The 20,525-nt window shown below is 45.5% G+C and overlaps 1 protein-coding gene across 1 annotated transcript; it reads left to right on the forward strand.

Moving 5' to 3' along the window:
* The first annotated feature begins 229 nt into the window (after positions 1-229).
* On the forward strand, positions 230-13,162 carry LOC103171662 (nuclear factor 7, ovary-like). Its single transcript, XM_042345995.1, has 9 exons — positions 230-654; positions 737-832; positions 1,393-1,623; positions 2,079-2,101; positions 4,915-5,001; positions 6,515-6,601; positions 7,807-7,832; positions 10,833-10,919; positions 13,132-13,162. The coding sequence occupies exons 1-8, from the start codon at positions 244-246 to the stop codon at positions 10,865-10,867; spliced, it is 996 nt and encodes a 331-aa protein (XP_042201929.1). The 5' UTR covers positions 230-243; the 3' UTR covers positions 10,868-10,919; positions 13,132-13,162.
* Positions 13,163-20,525: the final 7,363 nt, after the last annotated feature.

Below are 20,525 nucleotides of genomic sequence, written 5' to 3' on the forward strand. Positions count from 1 at the left end.
CAGCCTAGGAATATCACTGGCTTTCCAGACGAGACCAAAGTGAAACGAAGAGAGAATCATGAGTCCTGTGAGCGTGATCATGGTATAAGGGTTTCTTATGTTCTCCTGGGATCACAGTCACAATCAGCTGATTTCACAAGAAGAGACAAAAGGAGACGTTTTGACAGCCCAGTGACTGGGAGCCGCCCACACACTCACACTGAAACTGAAACCAGTTTGAATCAGGAAGTGCTGAAGGAGAAAATGGCTTCTGGGCTCCAGAATGAGTGCTGGACCGAGGAGATTATTTGCCCGATTTGTCTGGATTTCTTCACTGATCCGGTTAGCATGGACTGTGGCCACAACTTCTGTCGCTGCTGTATCACCCGGAGCTTGGAAAACCAGGAGACAAACCGCTGTGCAGTTTGTCAGGAAACATTTGCAGAAAAGAACCTCAGTGTTAATCGGGCCCTGGCGAGTCTAGCAGAGAAAGCTCGAAAATTCAGCCTGACCCCGACACAGACGGAAATTAAACTTCACTGTGAGAAACACCGGGAGGAATTGAAGCTGTTCTGTGAATCCGACCAGAAATTGCTGTGTGTAGTTTGCAGTCATGGGCAGGAACACAGAGATCACAGCTTCCTGCCCATTGAGGAAGCTGTTGAAATCTACAAGGTAACAATAGCCCTGATGAGGGAGTAAATCTATTCCACTTAATTTCACGCACAAGGACTTTTATTCTATGTGTTTATTCCAGGATCAAGTGAAATCCTTCTTAGATTCTCTCACACAGAGGAAGGAAACTGCTCTACAAGCTGAAGCCAAACAGAGACGAAATATTTCTCAACTGAAGGTAAGTTGTGTCTGGGCTGATTTCTGGCCTATCAGTTGGTCTCTATTTAATGTGTGTACATGTTGTGATGTCTCAATGTGTCTCTGTTTGCTGTTCGTACATGCTGTCTCCCTTTACTGTGTGTACAGGTTGTGATGTCTCAGTGTGTCTCTCTTTACTCTGTGTGCATGGTGTGGTGTCTCAGTTTGTCTTTCTTTACTGTATGCACACGGTGTGATAGTTATCTCAGTTTGTCTGTCTTTACTGTGTGTATAAGGTGTAAAATCTCAGTGTGTCTCTCTTTACTTCATGTACACGGTGTGATGTCTCAGTGTGTCTCTCTTTACTGCATGTACATGGTGTGATGTCTCAGTGTGTCTCTCTTTACGGTGTGTACATGGTGTGATGTCTGAGTGACACTCATTAGTATGCGTATATGGTGTGATGTCTCAGTGTGTCTCTCATCACTGTGTGTACAGGGTGATGTCTCAGTTGTCTTTCATCGCTGTGTGTACATTGAGTTGTATCTCAGTGTGTCTATCTTTACTGTGCGTACAGCATGTGATGTCTAACCTTTGCAGGAACAGGCGAGGAGTCTGCAGACCCAAGTCAAAGACGATTTTTGTAAAATACATCAGAGCCTGAATGACAGAGAACAGCGGGTGATGAGAGATCTGAGAGAGCGTGAGAATGAGATAGTGCAGCGAATGGAGTCAAATCTGCGAGAGATTCAGAGCAATTTAGATTCAGTTCAACAAAAAATCTCAGAGCTAATGATACAGATGAAAAAAGACGGGCCGATCTTTTTGCAGGTAAAGAGATTACATTATATTTGAGGCCTATATTAGTTACACATAGTCTGGAGCAAAACATCTAATACTGATTGATAAAGAAAGAGAATCAATTGGTAATTCAGGACACTGTGGTGTGTGTCTGTCAGCAGGTCTGAATGTGTGTCTCCAGCTATAAAGTCGCACAAACAACACTTCATGGTGGCTGTATTTCTGAACCTTCTGACTTTTTGGAAACCACTTTGAGTGAATAACTTTGCTGTAATAATGACAGTAAACTCTGTGCTGAAGAATCCTGTCCTTTGTGTCTGAGATTAAAATGTAATGTCTTAAAAATTACATGTGTACAGCGTCTTTCACGTCCAGTGCCTTGGGACTTCCTCCTGACGTGAAAGGTGCTGTACACATGTAATCTGTTGTCGTTATTGTTGGCGTCTCAGTGTGAGCTCACAGCTGTCTTTGTTTGATTTCATCAGGAGGAATCTGCTCGGAATAAAAGGTATGAAATATTCTTTTCCAAATATCCCAGAATTTAATACATAAACAAACACAATGTGTGATTTCACTTTATGATGAAAAACAGCTGTCATCAACCTATCTCCCAATAATAAATTCCATGGACCCATCCCTGCTCAGTAACTGCCACCCAATCTCCAACCTTCCTTTCCTTTACAAGGTCCTTGAAAGAGTTCTTGCTTACCAGCTTCACTCCGTCCTCACTTGTCTCTCACTTCATGAACCCCTCCAATCGGGTTTCCTGCCCACAGTACGGAAACAGCCTTCATCAAGGTGACAAATCAACTCTGTCCATCTGTGACCAGGGCTCCCTGTGTCTTCTCATTCTCCTGGATCTCTCTGCTCCCTTTGACACTGTAGCCTCCTCCAATACCTCTCCTCTAATCTCAAACTTCAAAGTTCTGTCAATGACTGGTTCAGATCTTATCTATCAACACAGCTTAATTTTGTCTCCAGAAGTCTCTTCTCCTCATCGTCTCATGTGGTGTTCCGCAAGACTCCATCCTCGGTCCTCTCTTCCTTAACCTGTAGATGCTATCTCTTGTTAACACCATCATCAGACATGGAGTCCACTTCCATATGTACACGAATGACTCCCAAATTTATTTCTCTGCCTCCAACATCGACGCTATGTCCACTGCTGGTCTGACAGAATGTTTGTCAGATATAAAGTCCTGGATAAGAGCCAACTTTCTACAGTTGAACATCAGCAAGGCTGAGGCTCTCCTGATTAGCTCATACCAGCAACTTCCACCTCAGGCACTGGCAGCATCAGCACCTATAGATGCACATAACACCTCACCAAGCCAGTCAGGAACCTAAGTGTCTTGTTCGATCCTCAACAGTCTTTTCTCCCCCACGACCATGCCATGACCCGCTCTGCCTTCTCCCACCTCCGCAACATTACATGACTCCATCACTGCCTCAGCACTTAGGCCTCCAAAACCCTCATGCATACCTTTTTTACATCCAAGCTCGAGTATGCCAAAGCCTTGCGTGTTGGCCTCCCAAACTCTTCCCTCCACCAGCTGTAGATCAATCAGAACTCAACAAGTCATATCCCCCTAAACCAAGTTCCGTGAACCCATCTCCTCCAGCCTAGCTCGGCTTGATTTGCTCCCCATCCCTCAGTCTATCGAATTCAAAATTCTTGTCCTCAGTTTCAAAGCCTTCCAGGGCCTTACCTCCTCCTAACTCACCTTCTTGCTAACTCCATATCAACCTCTACACTTCCTCCATTCAGCAGGCTGCCGCCTCTTCCATATCTCCAGCTCAACCTGCCCTGCCATTAGCGGATGGGATTCCAACCTCTCTGATCCCATCATTTTGCATTCCATCCCAAAATCCTCTGGCCTCACTCCCTCCCTTGAATCGTGGCTCCTCGCGGGCTGAAGAGCCTCTGGTGGCATCAGCTGATGCCACAGTCCTCTCCTCACACCCAGGTCACCTACACTGTTATAATTGCTCTGGATACTGGCCGTGGGGAAGGCGGGTAAACTGGGCCCTGGACTTAAAGCCTGAGGATTGGCACTGCAGTGGCATCTATGGGATGCTGTTTGTTGTCATGGGGTGGTGATGATGGTGGTGGGGGTGGGGAGCAGTCACCCCTTTACTGTGTCGCACACCAAGGAGAGTGAAGCCCGAGAAAGCTCTTTCTGCTCTGGAAGGCAGGATAGGAAGAAATTGCTGCCACGAGGATAGGACACAGGAATCCTGTGGCCCAGTCTTATGGGCTGGAGGAGACTTGGCTATTGAGTGCGGGGAATGAGTGCTGTCGGGCCTGAACCAGAGAAGGAGAGAGCATGTATGGAGCGAGCAAACCGAGGGACCTTCAACCTGGGAGCTGAGTGGGAAGAAGTGATGTTTACCAAAGTAACCAACCTGTCCACTCGCGCCCCTCTCGGTGAACACTGGCCTGCACTGTGTCCCCCGCTCTGCTCGCTCCACTATCGCGTTTGTTCCCCCACACTCTGGAACTCCATCCTGGGACACAGCCACCCCACATATGCCTCCATCAATGCCGATCTCAAGACCGTCCTCTTTGACCTTGCCATCAGTCACCACACCCCACCCGATTCCCAGCTCTACACTCCTCCGATCGCAACACCCAGATCGAGGACTAAAGTCTCGTTGCCAAGTGGTTTAGGGCATATTCCTGCCGTTAATGGCGCTAAAATTGCAATTGAATGCAATTGCTGCTATGGAGATTTGGTGCTGCTCAAAACTTCCAATCCCGTCCATGGAAAGCTCTGACATTATACTTCGTGAATGTAATATAAATGTCAGCTCTTTTATGGATCAACCACGACTGAGAAATGATGTGTGTGTGTGTGTTTGTGTGTGTATACCTTCAGGTGTATTTGACCCTGGACCCTGCGCCTTGGGACTTCCTTGCCACGTGGAAGGCTACTGTATATATATGTCAATAATAATAATAATAATCCTTGCATTTGATATAGCGCTTTTCACGTCGGGAGGACGTCCCAAAGCGCTTCACAGAACACACTGTAAAGTGAATTGACTGTATATTTGCGGGCGAACGCGGCAGCCAATTGCGCACAGCAATGTCCCACAAACAGTCGGAGATTCAAAATGACCAATTTATTACTGTTTTGTTTTTTTGGAGGGATTATTATTAGGCGTGTGGAGTAAGGAAACTTGCCCAAGGTTTCACCCTCTGCCTGGAATTGAACTCAGGTCTCTCGCTTGCAAAGCGAGTGCTCTAACCACTGAGCTACAGGACTCCACAATGTTTGTTGTATTGCTGCACTATGTTTACCGTGTCTCTGTGTGCAGGCAGGAAGAAAATAATCTGGGAGATTGCGGATTGCAGGGACTGAGTGAGGCTTTGAAGAACCCAGAGTGTAAAATACAGGTTCTGGAGTGAGTAACACAATGTGGAATTTAATCAAATGGGAAAAAATAACATTGGTACCCTACAGTGGCCATAAACACACACAACATGGCCTATGACCTGTCACAGTCAGCGTTGATATCCTCTCTCACCCCGCTCTCACCCCGCTCTCAAGTAAAGGATTTCCCCACAAGAGCCCGGCCTCATCATGTGGCCAGGCCTCAGGCCCTCCTCTCTCAATATCCAGAGTGGATGGACTGGGGCAGAGAAACTTACAACTTTATATCCACCTTCATACTCCCCTTTATCAACCCACTGCGCTCCCAACAGGATGAGCTGGTGTCCATCATTGTGAGGAGGAGACTCGTTCCAGCCACTGGCTGATTGATCAGGTTACACACTTGCTCACTCGATCGGCCTGTGATCCTGACAGGAAGTGGCCAGGCTCCTCATGGATTGAACAGCTGTTCATGGAATCAGATGTTCCCACTGCCCTGTCATCACTTCCACGTCACTTGTACTGTTTCAAATGACACTGGGTACCGGCCGGGGGAAGGTGGGTAAACTGGGTCTTGAAGCTGTAAAGCCTGAGGATTTTAAGGACAGAGGCAGCTATGGGGGAGCTGTGTGTTCGGCTGTGAGGTGGAGCTCAGTCACCACTACACTGTGTCGAACACATGGTCTGAGTGAGCCCCCAGGAAGCTCTCTCTGCTCTCGACGGCAGCTCGGGAGGATCTGCTGCCCTGAGGACAGACGCAAGAAGCCATTGGCCTAGTGACGTGACCTGGAGGAGACCTGGCTATTGAGTGCAGCGAGTGAGTGCTGTGGGGCCTGAGCTGGTGGAACCAGAGCAGGAGAGAAGCCGAGAGGGTGCAGGAGCCAGTCCAGGGTCACTGGGGTATGTGCAAAGGGGAAGTGGTGTTTAAAAACCAACCTTTTCGCTCAATCCACTCGGTGTGCACTGCGCTGCACCATATCCCCTGCCATGCCCGCTCCACCATCGACTCTTCTACATTCAGTCTTTCCATCAACACCCAATGGAACTCATCCTGGAAAACCTATATCTCTCCTGCTCCTTTGCCTGCTTCAACGACCATCTTCCCCTTCGACCCTGCCTTCGGTTAACCTCCTACCCCAATCCACGGCACTCCACCTGTCTCTGATGTCAATCCCAAGTTCAGGTGCAAACCCTCATCGCCTTGGTACGTCTTCCTGACATGAAAGGCACTAAACTTGCAATTTGATGCTGTTGTCGTGGAGACTGGGGCCACTCGAAACTTCAATCCTGTCCCTGTAAAGCTCTGAGACATCACCCTGCGAGAAAGTAATATAAATGTTAGATGTGTTTTCAATTTAACACAACTTTGGTAGGATTAATGTGTGTGTGTCTGTGTGTGTGTGGGTGGGGGGCATGTGCGGCTATGTCTGACCTTGACCCCAGCGCCTTCGGACTTGCTCCTCACGAGAAGGCAACTGTATATATATGTCAATGTGCATTGTGTTGTTACACTATATTTCCTGTGTTTGTGTCTCTGTGTCCAGGCTGCAGAACCATAATCTGGGAGATTGTGAAGTGAAGCAATTGTGTGAGGATCTGAGGAAACTGGAGTGTAAAATACCGAGACTATGGTGAGTAACACACTGTGGACTTGGTTCAGTAATTGGCTCTAAAGAAAGATTATTATATCCTGAGCAGCTGTAGACAATATTAATTCTAAAAGTGCCTGAAAGCTAAAAGGACTGGCTCAGCGGCAGCGTTTTTAGACAAGTCACAGGAAACAGAGATCCTTCACATTCACTTCCTGCTAACCCTGTGAGACACAGAACTTACAGACTGGTTGGTCTCCTATCCAGTAAAAGAGGATGTTTCCCTCTCACGGGGTCCTTAACCAGCTTTAGCTGGATAAACTACATCAGCACTTATAATAATAATAATAGTAATAGTAATAGTAATAATAATAACAATAATATTAATAGTAACAAAAATAATAATAATCCTTGAATTCAGATATAGCACGTTTCACATCTTCTAGACTTCTCAAAGCACTTCACAGAAAATAAAGTAAAGTCAATTGACTGCATTCTTATGGGCGATACGCAGCAGCCACTTGCGCACAGAAGTGACCCAGAAACAGTCGTGGACTGTCGTGACCAAATTATTAATTTTTTTTTGAGCAAATTTTATCAGGCATGTGGTGTAAGGAAACTTGCCCAACGTTTCATCCTGCTGGGAATTGAACTCAGGGCTCTCGCTTGTGAGGCCAGGTATTAATTGTGCACCACCCCGCCATATTATTAACCATTTGACTGACGTGAACAGGAAATGCCAATGAATGTTTTGCCCAGTGAAAAATACATTGCAAACGGCTATTACAACACAAGAAGTCTTTTCGGTGCAATATATTGTTTTCAGTTGTTGGCAAGAAATAGCAAAATATCGATCAAAATTAAAAGTCACAGTGAACCAGAATAAAGTTGCCTACACCCCAACACCCCCTCATACCCAACACACATTGTGTGGTCACTGAACCTCGAATTGAGCAACCTACACCCCAGTCCTGCAATCCTGATTGTAAGTGTCTGTTCCACGTACAGCGACATTTTAATGTGAAGATGGACAAACGTCAGGCCCCGACCCTTTACTCATGTCTCAGACAATCCATCCCATCCACACTCTCTCATGGTAATCAACGTTATATTCACTTTGATTCCTTTAATGGATCTGTGTCTCTAATCTCCAGGCTAAATAAAAATAATAAGTAAAAGTAATAATACGCACTGTGCTTATGTGCTTACTCTGATCCCTGTTATGTTTCTTTTTCTGTGATTGATAGGATGAGGGACATCGATCTGACAACAGGTAATACCGAGGCTCTGTCCTCCGATTTCATAATAAACCGCAAACTGACGGAGCTGCACTTGAATCATAATAATCTGGGACAATGTGGAGTGAAGCGACTGTGTGAGGCTCTGAGGAACCCGGAGTGTAAAATACAGAGACTGTGGCAAGTAACACACCGTATCTCAATGGTTTGAAGGACTCCAATATATCAATGTGTTTATTGCGACTGTCTGATCAGTGAGGCTGAATATTGTGAGTGGAATCGGTGTGACAGTGTGAGGCCATAAGCCATCTTTTACATCTTTTACATCAAAATCTTAACATGTGTTAATAAGAAACCATGTGCTGCAAATCCCAGCACTAGTGACAAGTGGATAATCACAGCTCCGACCCCTAAATTGGCTTCAAGCCCCAAACCCGCTCATTGTATCTAATCCCGAAGCTCCAGCTCTGGTCCCGTCAATCCCTCCACACACTGTGGGCTAGCAGTCCTCTTCTATTGTCAGCCGTGTATCTGACACACACACAAACCTGTCATCAGGCTTCAACCTCTCCAAACCAACCTCCTGACACGTCCACATCTGAATGGATATGTGTGTGTTGAATGGAGGCACATTCTCTCCAGGGCAGGAGAAGATTTTGACCCTCTGGGTGACTATTAAGATAAATTGTGGATGAGTCTAAAAGCAGTCTCACTGGGAGCTCAGAGAGGCATTTATTTATTATGTGTATTTATTTGCTTGTGTTGATGCGCGCGTACGTGTGTGTCTTCATGTGTTTGTGTGTGTGTGCGTATGTCAGTATGTGTTATCTGGGTGTGTCGGTGTATGTTTCTGTGTGCGTTTGTTTCCGTTTGTGTGTTTGTTTGCGTTTGTATGCGTGTCTTTCTGTGTGGTGTGTTGCTATAGGCTTTTCTGTGTTACTGTGTTTGGTTGTGCCCGTATGTGCTGCGTGTGTGAGTGTTTGTGTGTGTATCTGTGTGCGTGAATATGTGACTGTGTTGTGGGTGTATGTTTATCTGTGCGTGTGTTTGACGATACATGCACATGAGTCTGCTTGTGTGCATATGTATGTGTATCTGTGTATGTTTTGTCTATTTGTGCACATGCGTGTCTGTGTGTGCGTGTATGTGTGTGTGCGCGTGCGTGTGCGTGCGTGTGCGTGTGTGTGTGTGCGTGCGTGTGTGTGTGTGTGTGTGTGCGTGTGAGGCTCCTGCAACCTACCAGCTCAGACATGCAAGATGCTGGGGCTTCCTCCCTCATCCTGAGACTGAACTGAGATTAATCATTCCATGTGTATTCCCAACTGGCTTTAGCTCCTGGAGGCAAATATTTTTATGGAAAAATGATATACTGAGATAGTTTTTTTCGTATCTTTACAGTCAAAACATCTGTGCAAAACCGTCATGCCGAATAAAGTCCAAGCAGCTTAGTTAGCCTGTGTCTGCTCACACACTGCAGGCTGTGCCCTGTAGCTCAGTGGTTAGAGCCCTCGCCTCGCCAGCGAGAGGGCCTGGGGGTGATTCCTGGCAGAGCAAAACCTTACGGATATTTCCTTACTCCACTCGTGTCTGTTTGCCTCACAGTCAGTCACAATCCGGTTGTTAATTGCAGATCGCGTTTCCAGGGTTAATATTCCCTTCAAATAATATTGGCGAGATCGTGAGAGAGACTGAGAGTTAGAGGGGTACTGAGAGAGAGCGACGGACAGAGAGATACAAAGACAGACAGAGAGACTGAGAGAGAAGAGAGACTGAGTGAAAGAAAGACAGAGTGATAAATAATAGACTCAGAGAGAGAGAGAGAGAGAGACTAGTGGAGAAGAACTATAATGAGTCATGACAATTTTTTGTGAGAGGGACGAACAGACAGATACAGAAAGGGAGAATGAGAGAGACAGATAGTGAAGTGTGACTAAGTGAGAGAAAGCTGGAGCGAGAGACGAAGACAGAGACTGACAGAGAGTGAAACGTAAAGAGTGAGACTGAGAAAGAGAGACCGATATAGAGAGAGAAAGAGGGAGAGAAAGAGAATCAGGGACAGACTGAAAGAGACTAAGAGGGAGACTGATTGAGATACAAAGTGAGAGAAAGACATACAGAGCGAGAGAGAATAGGGTAGATTAAATATAATATGTAGTGACTGTCTATTTTGTGGGAGAAACTAAGAGACAGAGACTGAAAGAGAAAGAGAGACAGATGGAGGCAGAGAGAGAAAGACAGAGACAGTGAATCAAAGGTATTGATTGTCAAAGAGAGCGAGACAGAACTAGACACTGGTAGACCCAGATAGAGAGAGATTGAGAAAGATTGAGAGAGAGAGACAGAGATTGAGGGATAGAGGCTCAAAACGAGAGAGAGGGAGACGAAGAGAAAACATGTTTTCAACTGTAGCGAATGTGTGTTTTGTGGGGGGGAAACAGATACAGAGTGACTGGGAGAGAGAGGGAGGGAGAGAGAGAGTGATTGGGATAAATTGCGGGCGACATAGAGAAAGAGATTGAGAGAGAAAGTGACTCAGAGACACAGAGTGAGAGACAAACACAGGGACAACCTCATATAGCCTGAGAGATAGAGCCTGAGATAATGTGAGAGAGAGAGACTGAGCGAGAGATGGAATGATTGAGAGAGACTGAGAGAGAGAGAGAGAGAGAGAGAGAGAGAATATGTCATAACGTGTAGTAAATGTGTTTTGTGGGAGACGCAACGAAAGAAACTGAGAAAGAGAAAGAGAGAGAGAGAGACTGTGAGACACAGTGAAAGACATAGTAGGAGACGAAGGGAGAGAGAGAGAGACGGTGAAAGAGATATATTATCAAACGTGGTGACTGTTTTAAGGGAGAGACAGAGAGAGAATCGGAGACAGAGAGAGACTGTAATGTGTGTGTATATGCGGGTGTGTGGGTGAGCCTGGTCCCAGCGCTTTGGGACTTACTCCCCACGTTAAAGGCTCCTGTATATCTATGTGAGTGTATTGTGTTGTTACACTATATTCTCTGTGTTTGTGTCTCTGTGTCCAGGCTGGGGGGCATTAATCTGGGAGATTATGGAGTGAAGCAACTGTGTAAGGCTCTAAGGAATCCGGAGTGTAAAGTACAAAGACTGGAGTAAGTAACACACTGTGTCTCCAGAGTCTGAATGTCTCCAGCATCTCAATGTGTATATTCTGACTGTCTGATCAGTGAGTTGGAGTATTGTGACAGAAATCGGTGTGACAGTGTGAGGCCACAAGTCGTCTTTTACACCAAACCCTCAACATGTAGTAATGTGTGTGTGTCTGTGCTGTGCGAGTCTCTCTGTCACTACCACCCTCGCACGACGCCATCGCTCCCATACTCGACTGACTCCACTGACTCCCCATCAACCCGAGGATCCAATTCAAGATCTTCGTCCTCACCTTTAAGGCCATCCATGGCCTCGCCTCCTCCTCTCCTATCCGACCTGCTGACTCCCTACCAACCTGCCCGCTCCCTCCTTCCAGCGGATTCCGGACTGCTATATGTCTCCCGTCAGACACGTCCTGCCATCAGTGGCCGGGCTTTCAGCCTCTCTCCCCCCACAATCTCGAACTCCATCCCACGGTCCCTTTCCTTCACTTCCTCCTTTGCCTCCTTCAAGGCCGGTACCATACAATTCTTTTCGACCGTGCCTTTGGTCTCCCTCCCACCTCTCTGCCACTACACCACCCCTCCCACAGCACTCCCACACCCCCTCATCCCACCCCAACCCTCCCCAAATCCTCATCCCTACCCCAACCCTCACTCACTTCCCACCCCTCTCCCACCACCCCCCCTTCCCTCACACTCACCCCTCTCCACCAACACCACTATCCCTCCCCCATGCTCGGACCCGACTCCTGAATGTTCGCGGCTTTGAGACGTCCTCCCATCGTGAAAGACGCTCTAGAAATGTTATTTTGTTGATGTTGTTGTGTATTTGTGTGTGTTGGTGCATAAGTGTATGTGCGTGTTTGTGGATGTTTATGTGTGTTTGTGGGTGTGTCTGTGTATTTATGTATGTTTGTATTTGCGAGTGTTTGCGTGGGTGTGTTCGCGTGTGTGTGATTGTGCATGTTTCTGTGTGTGTGCCTCTGTGTGTGCATTTGTGTGTTTGATTGTTTGTTTGTGTATGTGTATTTATGTATGTGTTTGTGTGTGATTTTGTATGTTTATGTGTTTGCTTGGATGTGTGTGTTAGCGTTTGTGTTTTTGCGTGTCTGCGAATTTGTGTGGACGAGTTTGCGAGTGTTTTTATGAGTGTTCGTGTGTGTTACTGTGTTTCTGTATGTGTTTGTGGGTGTGTGTTTTTGTATGTGTTATGTGTTTGTTTGTGTGTACGTTTGTTTATGTGTGTGTTTGTATTTGATTTTGTGATTCTGTGTGTGTCTGTGTATTTTTTGAGTGTGTGACTGTGTGTGTTGTGTTTGATTGTGTGCATGTGCGCCCATATTTGTTAGTTTTTTTCTGGCTGTATATTTGTGTGTGTTTCTGTGTGATTTTGTTTATGTTTGTGTGTGCTTGTGTGAGTTTTTGCACGCGCTCGTTTGCCTGAGTGTGCTTGTGTGTGTTTGCGAGGGTGCCTGTTTGTGCATGTATTTGTCTGTGGCTCATGTATTTGTTTGTGTGTGTGCGGCTATTTATGTGTGTGTGTTTGTGTATGATTTTGTTTATGTTTTTACGAGTGCTTGTGTGATTGTTTGCGCGTGTGTGTTTGCGCATTTACGTTTGTGTGTTTCTGTGTTTGTGTATTTGTGTTTGATTGTGTGTATGTATGTTTGTGTATCTATGATTGTCCCTGTGCTTGAGCTTTTTCTGCATATGTGTGTTTACGTGTGTGTTTGCGTGTGTTTTTTGTGTGTTTGCGTGATTCTTTGTCTGTCTTTCTCACTTTGTGTGAGAATGTGTGCGTTTTACTGACTATGTGCTTGTCTGTGTGTGTTTGTGTGTCCATGTTTGTGTTTCTGTGTGCGTGTACGTAGGTGATTGCGTGGGTGAGTATGTATGCGTGTGATGGCATGTGTTTCTGTGATGCACGTTTATGTGAGTGCGTTTGTGGGTGGGTGTTTTTGTGTGCATGTGTGTGTCATGGGTAACTGTATGTGTTTGTGTGTTTCTGTTTGTGTGTGTGTGTGTGTGTGTGTTTGTGTGCATGGGTGTGTTTGTGTGTGTTGGTGTGTGTGATTATGAGATTGTTGGTGTGTGAGTGTGTGTGTGCCATTCCTACAACCTGTCGGCCGTCAAACAAACTGTGAGTTACAGTGGATCACGCACACTGTGTTTACTCTGATCCTTGTTATGTCTCTGTGTCTCTGATCTCCAGGCTGTACAGTAACAATCTGACAGCTGATTGTACCGAGGATCTCTCCTCCGCTCTCAGCACAAACCACTCACTGACGGAACTGAACCTGAATAGTAATAATCTGGGAGATTGTGGAGTGAAGCGACTGTGTGAGGCTCTGAGGAACCCGGAGTGTAAAATACAGAGTCTGAGGTAAGTAGCACACGGTGCCTCCAGAGTCTGAATGATTCCAATATCTCAATGTGTTTATTGTGACTGTCTGATCAGTGCGGCTGAATATTGTGACAGGAATCGGTCTGACAGTGTGAAGCCACAAGCCATCTTTTACATCAAACTCTCAACGTATGTTAATGTGTCTTTGTGTGTTACTGTGTGTGTGTTTGTCAGTGTGTGGGTGTGTGTCTGTCTGTGTGTGTCCGTATGTGCATCTGTATCTGTGTGTGTGCGTTTCTGTTGTTAGAAATACTTGCAACTGTTTACAACAATTTTAGAATGATCCGATTCCAGTTTACCAATTGGTTGAGTGTCACTTTATTCAGGTCAAAACAGCAGTTAAATCACGAATAAATGAAACAAGAAAATAATACACAAGACACAAAACGGTACCGAGCGAATCTCTCTTGCAGCCCTGGTCCTGTCTCGCACTGCTCCGCTTCCGTTCCCGAGAGATACCTAACACACCTTTGTTTGAAGACACCTTAATAACTTCAACCAAAGCTGTCTTTTTTAAGCCAAAAACCCCTTATATGGTTGTATCCATAATATGTTTCAATTCTCCCTTTAACCACTTTTGATTCCCTCCTGATCAGTAACTTCGTCCAGTGTGTAAGTGTGAACAGACTTTCTGTGTCATTGTACGTCCTGACCTTATGTTGCCATTGTTTTGGATTCTGCCTTCCGTTACTGAACTTTGCAGCCTTTGCACTTCTATTTTAAGTTCTTAAACCGCACTTTAACATTAATCCATGAAAATACTTTTTGTGTATGTATGTCCGTTTGTGCGTATGTGTATGTGTTTTTCTGTGTGTGTGTGTCTTGTGTGGTTGTCTCCTTTTACGTATCCGTGTATATGTGTGGATGTGTCTGTCCATGTGTGTCTATGTGTATTTTTGTAAGTACTTTTGTGAGCTTATGTGTTTCTGTTTGTGTGTGTGTGTTTGTGTTTGTTTCTGTGTTTGTGTGTGTTTGTGCGTGTGTTTTTGAGTGTGTCTGTGTGCGCCGCTGTATTTCTGTATGTGTGCGTCTCGATTTCAAGGTCCTCACCATGTCTTCAAATCCCTGTACTCCTTTGCAACTCCCGATCCCCTCTGACCTTCTCTCTCATCAAAATAGAACCCGTTGCATTCGTTATGTGTATGCTTGTGTGTGTTTGTATGTGTACTTGTGTGTGGTTGTGAGTTTGTTTGTGTTTCTGTGTGTGTTTATGTGACCGGGCCTTTCAGCCTCTCTGCTCCCATACTCTGGAACTCCATCCCACGGTCCCTTCCCCTCGCTTCCTCCCTTGCCTCATTCAAAGCCGGTCTCAAGACCCTTTTTTGTCCTAGCCTTTGATCGCCCTCCCATCTCTGCCTTCCCTCGCCCTTACCCCAGCCCTCATCCTACCTCTCACACGCCAAAACCATATGATTTTGATTTTGATGATGCTGTTGTGTATTTGTATGTGTGTGTTTGTGATGATGGGTGTCTTTGGGTGTGTATGTGTGTATATGTATTTATGTGTCTGTGTTTTTGCATGGTTGTGTACGTGTGTTTATTTTTGCGTGTGATGGTGGCGTTTTTGTGCGCATTTGTTTGTGTGTGTGTTTGTTTGATGGCGTATGTTTGTGTGTATTTGTTTGTTTGTTTGTTTGTGTGTTTCTTTGTGTGTGTGTGTATTGACGTGGGTGTGTGTGTGTGTTGACGTGTTTGTGTTTGTGTGTGATTTTATTTAGTATGTCTGATTGTGTGAGTGTTTGCGCTTGTGTGTTTGCGTGTGTGTTTCAGTGTGTGTGTTTGATTGTGTTTGTTTCCGTGTGAGCGATTTTGTGTTTATGGGGTTGTGAGTGTTTGTGAATGTTTCTGTGTATTTGTGTTTCTGTGTGTGTGCGTTTGTGTACATCTGTTTGTTTCTTTGTGTGTATCTGTGTATATGTATTGATGTGTATGTGTTGCGTGAGTTTGTGTGATTGTGTGTGTCTTTCTGTGTACGCGCGTTTATGTGAGAGGTTGTGTGTTTGCTTGTGTGTATGAGTGTTTCTCTGTGTGTGTTTCCGTTGTATTTCTGTCTCTCTCTATGTGTGTGACTCTGTGTGCGTGCGTGCTTGTGCGTATCTGTGTGTGTGGATTTTTTCTATGGGTCATGTGTTTATTTGTGTTTGTGTGTGTGTGAGTAAGTGTGTATCTGTATCTGTGTGTACGTGTTTCTGTTTATGTGTGTGCTGCTGTGTGCATTTGTGTGCGTTTGAGTTTGCGTGTGTGCTGGTGTGTGTGTTTTGTGCGTGCACGCGTGCGTGTGTGTGGGTGTTCACTCCAATAACCTGTTCGGCATGAAATAAGCTGTGAGTGACAGTGGTTTTTCCAAACTGTGGTTAATATGATCCCAGTTATGTCTCTTTGCCTCTGATCTCCAGGATCGACAATAACAATCTGACAGCTGATTGTACCGAGGATCTGACCTCCGCTCTCAGCACAAACCACTCACTGACTGAGCTGAACCTGAGTTATAATAATCTGGGAGATTGTGGAGTGAAGCGACTGTGTGAGGCTCTGAGGAACCCGGAGTGTAAAATACAGAGATTGTGGTAAGTAACACACTGTGTTTCCAGAGTCTGAATGACCCCAATATCTCAATGTATTTAACGTAACTGTCTGATCAGTGAGGATGAATATTGTGACAGGAATCGGTGTGATAGTATGCCACAATAATAATAAAATAATAATAATCCTTGCATTTGATATCGCGCTTTTCATGTCGGGAGGACGTCCCAAAGCGCTTCACAGAACACACTGTGAAGTGAATTGACTGTATATTTGTGGGCGATCGCGGCAGGCAATTGCGCACAGCAATGTCCCGCAAACAGTCGTAGATTGAAAATGACCAATTTATTATTGGTTTTGGTTAAGGAGGGATTATTATTAGGCTCTGCGTGGAGTAAGGAAACTTGCCCAACGTTTCGCCCTCTGCCTGGAATTGAACTCAGGTCTCTCGCTTGCAAAGCGAGTGCTCTAAACACTGAGCTACAAGACTCCGCAGCTTCTTCAAAGACAGCTTAAAATCTCGAGCCAAAAGCTGTCGTTTTTAAGTAAAACAACTCTTTTAATGGTTATATCCATAATATGTTTTAGTTCTCTATTTAACCACATGTTATTCTCTCCTGATTAGTCCTTCGTCACTTAAACCTCACTTTAACATTAACCCATGACAACACTGTATGTATGTTTGTGTGTTTCAGTGCATGTGTTTGTATATGTTTATGTGTGCGTCTCCGTGCATGTCTTTGTGTATTTGTGCGTGTTTATGTGTATGATTTTGTTGTTCTGAATGTTTTGTATGTGTTGTGTGTGTTTGTGCGTATGTTTATGAGAATATCTGTGTGTCTATGTATTTCTCCGTGTGTCTGCTTGTGCCTGTGTGTTTCTGTGGTTTTGTGTGTGGGCCATTGTGTGTGTGTGTGTTTCTGTGGATGTATTTGTTTGCATGTTCCTGTGTTTGTGTGCGCCTGTTTGCTTGTTTTTTTGTATGTACATGTGTGCCTTTGTATTTGTGTGAGCGTTTGTGAGTGTTTTTCTGTGTGTGTGCTTTTGTGTGTTTGTGCGTGTGTGTCAGCGCGTTGGGATATCCTCTCAATGTGAAAGGCGCTATACAAATGTGATTTTGTTGTTGTTTTTATATGTGTTTGTGTATGTTCCTGTGAGAATGTGCGATTGTGTGTGTGTTTTGTGTGCGTGCTTCCACCTCTTCCCGTCACAAGCTGCAGATCATCCAAAACTCTTAAGCTCCTGTAATTTCACACACCCGGGTCCCCGACCCCATCACTCCCACCCTCGCCCGACCACACCACTCCCACCCTCGCCCGACCCCATGACTCCCACCATCGCCCGACCCCATCACTCCCACACTCGCCCGACCTCATCACTCTTCGCTTCGCTTCCACACTTGCCTCCTTCAAGGCCGATTTCAAGGACCTCCTCGTCTATCGTGCCTTTGGTCGCCATGTGAGTGATGGGGTCGGTCGAGCGTGGGAGTGATGGAGTTTCTTTGTGCATTTGTATGTTTGTTTGTGCGTGTGTGTTTGGGTATTTATTTGTGTGTTTGTTTGTGCGTGTGTGTGATTTATTTATGTCTGTGTGTGTTCTTGCATATGCTTTTGTGTGTATGTGTTTGTGAGTGTGCAATTTTGTAGGCATGAGTTTGTGTCTTTCTGAGTGTTTGCGTGTGTTTCTGTGTATGTTTGTGCGTTTATGTTTGTTTGTGTGTTTCTGAGTGTGTATTTGTGTGTGTGTTTTTGTGTATGTTTATTTGTTTGTGTATTTGTGTTTATGTGTTTATGTTTGTGTGCGTGTGTGCTTTTATGCTGTGTGGGTTTACGTATGTGTGTTTGCGTGTGTGCGTTTGTGTGTTTTTGTGTGTGCTTCTGTGTGTTTCTGTATGTGTGTTTGCATTTGTGTGTTTCCGTTTGTGTGTATCTGTCTGTGGGTCATGTGACTGTTTGTGTGTATATGTATTTGTGTTTGTGTTTCTGTGTGTGTGTCTGTTTGTGTGTGCCTGTGTGTTTGTGTGTATATCTGTGTGTATTTTTCTGTGAGTCATGTGATTGCTTCTGTTTGTATGTGTATTTATGTATACGTGTTTGTGTGTGCTTTTGTTTATCTTTGTATGTGAGGTTGTGTGAGTGTTTGCGTGTGTGTGTTTGCGTGTTTGTGTGTGATTGTTTGTGTGTGCGATTTTGTATGTGAGCTTGTGAGTGTTTTTGTGATTGTTCTTGTGTTTCTGTGTATATGTGGTGTGTGTGTATATATATTTATGCGTGCTTGGTTGTGTGTATCTGTGAATGTATATTTATGTGTGCGTCATTGTATGTGATTTTGTGTTTCTCTGTTTGATCGTGTGTTTCTGAATGTCTGTGTGTCTACGTTTTTCTCTGTGTGTTTTTATGCTTTTGTGTGTTTTTGTGTTAATTTGTGAGTGTTTGCGAGTTTGATTTTGTGCGTGTTTCTGTTTTTGTGTGTATGTTTATGTATGTTTGGGTGCGCTTGTGTGTTTCCTTCTGTGTGTGTCTGTTTACGTATGTGTGTTTGTGTGTGTTTGTTTGTGTGTGTTTCTCTCTGTGTTTGGGATTGTGTGCGTTTGTGTGTCTCTGCGTATGTTTGTGTGTGTGTTTGTGTATGCTTGTGTGTGTTTCTCTGTGTATGTTTGCATATGTATGTGTTTGCATGGGTGAGTTTGTGTGTTTATGTGTGTGCGCGTTGTTTGAACTGTGATCGTTCGTGTGCAATTGTATGTATGTGTATTTCTGTGTGCGTGTTTCTGTGTGCATTTTTTTGCATTTCTGTATTTGTCTGTGTGCGTTTGTGTGTATGATTTTATGGTGTGTTTGTGCGAGCATTATCGGTGTTTGTTTGAGTGTATCTAAGTGCCTATGTGTGGCTGATAATGTGTTTGCGCGTCGTGCGATGTAGGTACTGGTGTGTATGTTTGTTATATGTTCGTGTCTGTATATGTCTATGTTTGTAGGTGTGTATGTATGGTTTTGTGTGCAGGTCTGTTGTGCGTGTATGTGTGTGTGCGCGCGCGCTCCTGCAATCTGGCTCAGACTTCCATGATGTTGGGGCTTCCTCCCTAATACTGAGACGCTTAACTTACTCAGGTCATTGTTTCCATGCATAATCCGAACTGGCTTGTGCCCCCGGACCGAGTTATTTTTTGTTGAAAAATCATGTCCTGAGGTAGATTCTTGTTGAAGTTTTTACTGTCTAGACGTCTGTGCAGAACCCTCACCCAGAATAAAACCCTCACAAAGATTTAGCCATGAGATAGCCTGCGTCTGCTCACACACTGCAGCCTGAGCCCTGTAGCTCAGTGGTTAGCGACATCGCCTCGATAGCGAGAGCGCCTCGGGGTGATTCCTGGCAGGGCAAAACCGAACGGATGGTTCCTTGCTCCACACGAGTCTTTTTGCCTCGTCAGTCACGATCCGGTTGCTATAAGATTTGTAGGTCACTTTTCCAGGTTCAATAATCCCTTCAAATAAATATTTCAAACAAAATATGCAATCAATTCACTTTACAGTTTATCGTGTGAAGAGCTTTGAGGCGTCTGCAAGACATGATGAGGCGCTCCATTGAATGCCGGGATTATTATTATTATATTATATCTGGATCATCCGCAGATATGGGGTTAACTTCCATATGTATGCGGATGACACCCAACTCTTCCTTTCCTTTTCCACGCTCAACTCCACGACCACCGATGTCCTGACAGCTGCCTGTCCGACATCGAGTGCTGGACGAGAGACAACTTTCTTCAGCTCAACGTGCGAAAAACCGAGGCCCTCCTGATTGGCTCACGTCAGCGCCTCCGCACCTCATTCAGAACTCTGCAGATCGTGTACTGTCCCGCACCAGACATCGCGACCACATCACTCCCACCCTCGCTCGCCTCCACTGGCTCCCCATCCCCGAAGGATCGAATTCAAGATCCTCATCCTCACCTACAAGGCCATTCACGGCCTTGCTCCCTCATACCTCTCTGACCTAGTATCCCCCTACCTACCTGCCCGTACCCTCCGTTCCTCTGGCTCCGGTCTGCTCCACATCCCCCGCCCTAAACGCCCTACCATCGGTGGCAGAGCCTTCGGCCTCTCAGCCCCTCGGCTCTCGGAATCCATCCCCCGCCTTCGCAGCGTCCTCCCTTTCCTCCTTCAAGGCCGGTCTCAAGATCTTTCTGTTTGACCGTGCCTTCAGATCCCCTCTCGACACTCGACCCCATCCTCGCTCCCTCCCTTCCCTCCCGTCACCTCACCCTGACCATTTCTCCCCTCCTCGGGACCCGACCCAACTGATCAGCGACTTGGGACATCCTCCCTACGGGAAAGGCGCTCTATAAATGAAATCTTCTTGTTGTTTTTGTTGTTGGATATCGGGGAACCCTCTGAATCGCTCTCGCTGGGGGCTTGGAGACTCTGAGTGTCGTGTCCATCTCTGCATCCTCTTGTGGCCTCCAGCACCTTTTCCTTCCGTGGATGACAGCCTGTAGTGAGTGACAGTGGGATATACACAATCTGTGCTTAATCCGATACCTGTTATGTCTCTATGTCTCTGATCTCCAGGCTAAACAGTAACAGACTGACCGATGGCTGCACTGATGATCTGGTCTCTGCTCAAAGTACAAGCCGCTCACTGAGGATCCTGGACCTGGAGTCTAATTCCTTCACAGA

Source organism: Callorhinchus milii, unplaced genomic scaffold, assembly GCF_018977255.1.
Source record: "Callorhinchus milii isolate IMCB2004 unplaced genomic scaffold, IMCB_Cmil_1.0 Scaffold208, whole genome shotgun sequence".
Lineage (NCBI taxonomy): Eukaryota > Metazoa > Chordata > Chondrichthyes > Chimaeriformes > Callorhinchidae > Callorhinchus > Callorhinchus milii.

What these genes read in the sequence shown, in the direction of transcription:
- LOC103171662 (XM_042345995.1), top strand. Translation starts at nt 244, where the DNA reads ATGGCTTCTGGGCTCCAGAATGAGTGCTGGACCGAGGAGATTATTTGC. An exon ending in TGTAAAATACAGGTTCTGGA is followed by an intron (nt 5,002 to 6,514) that starts GTGAGTAACACA and finishes CTCTGTGTCCAG; the next exon opens with GCTGCAGAACCATAATCTGG. An exon ending in GGACATCGATCTGACAACAG is followed by an intron (nt 7,833 to 10,832) that starts GTAATACCGAGG and finishes CTCTGTGTCCAG; the next exon opens with GCTGGGGGGCATTAATCTGG.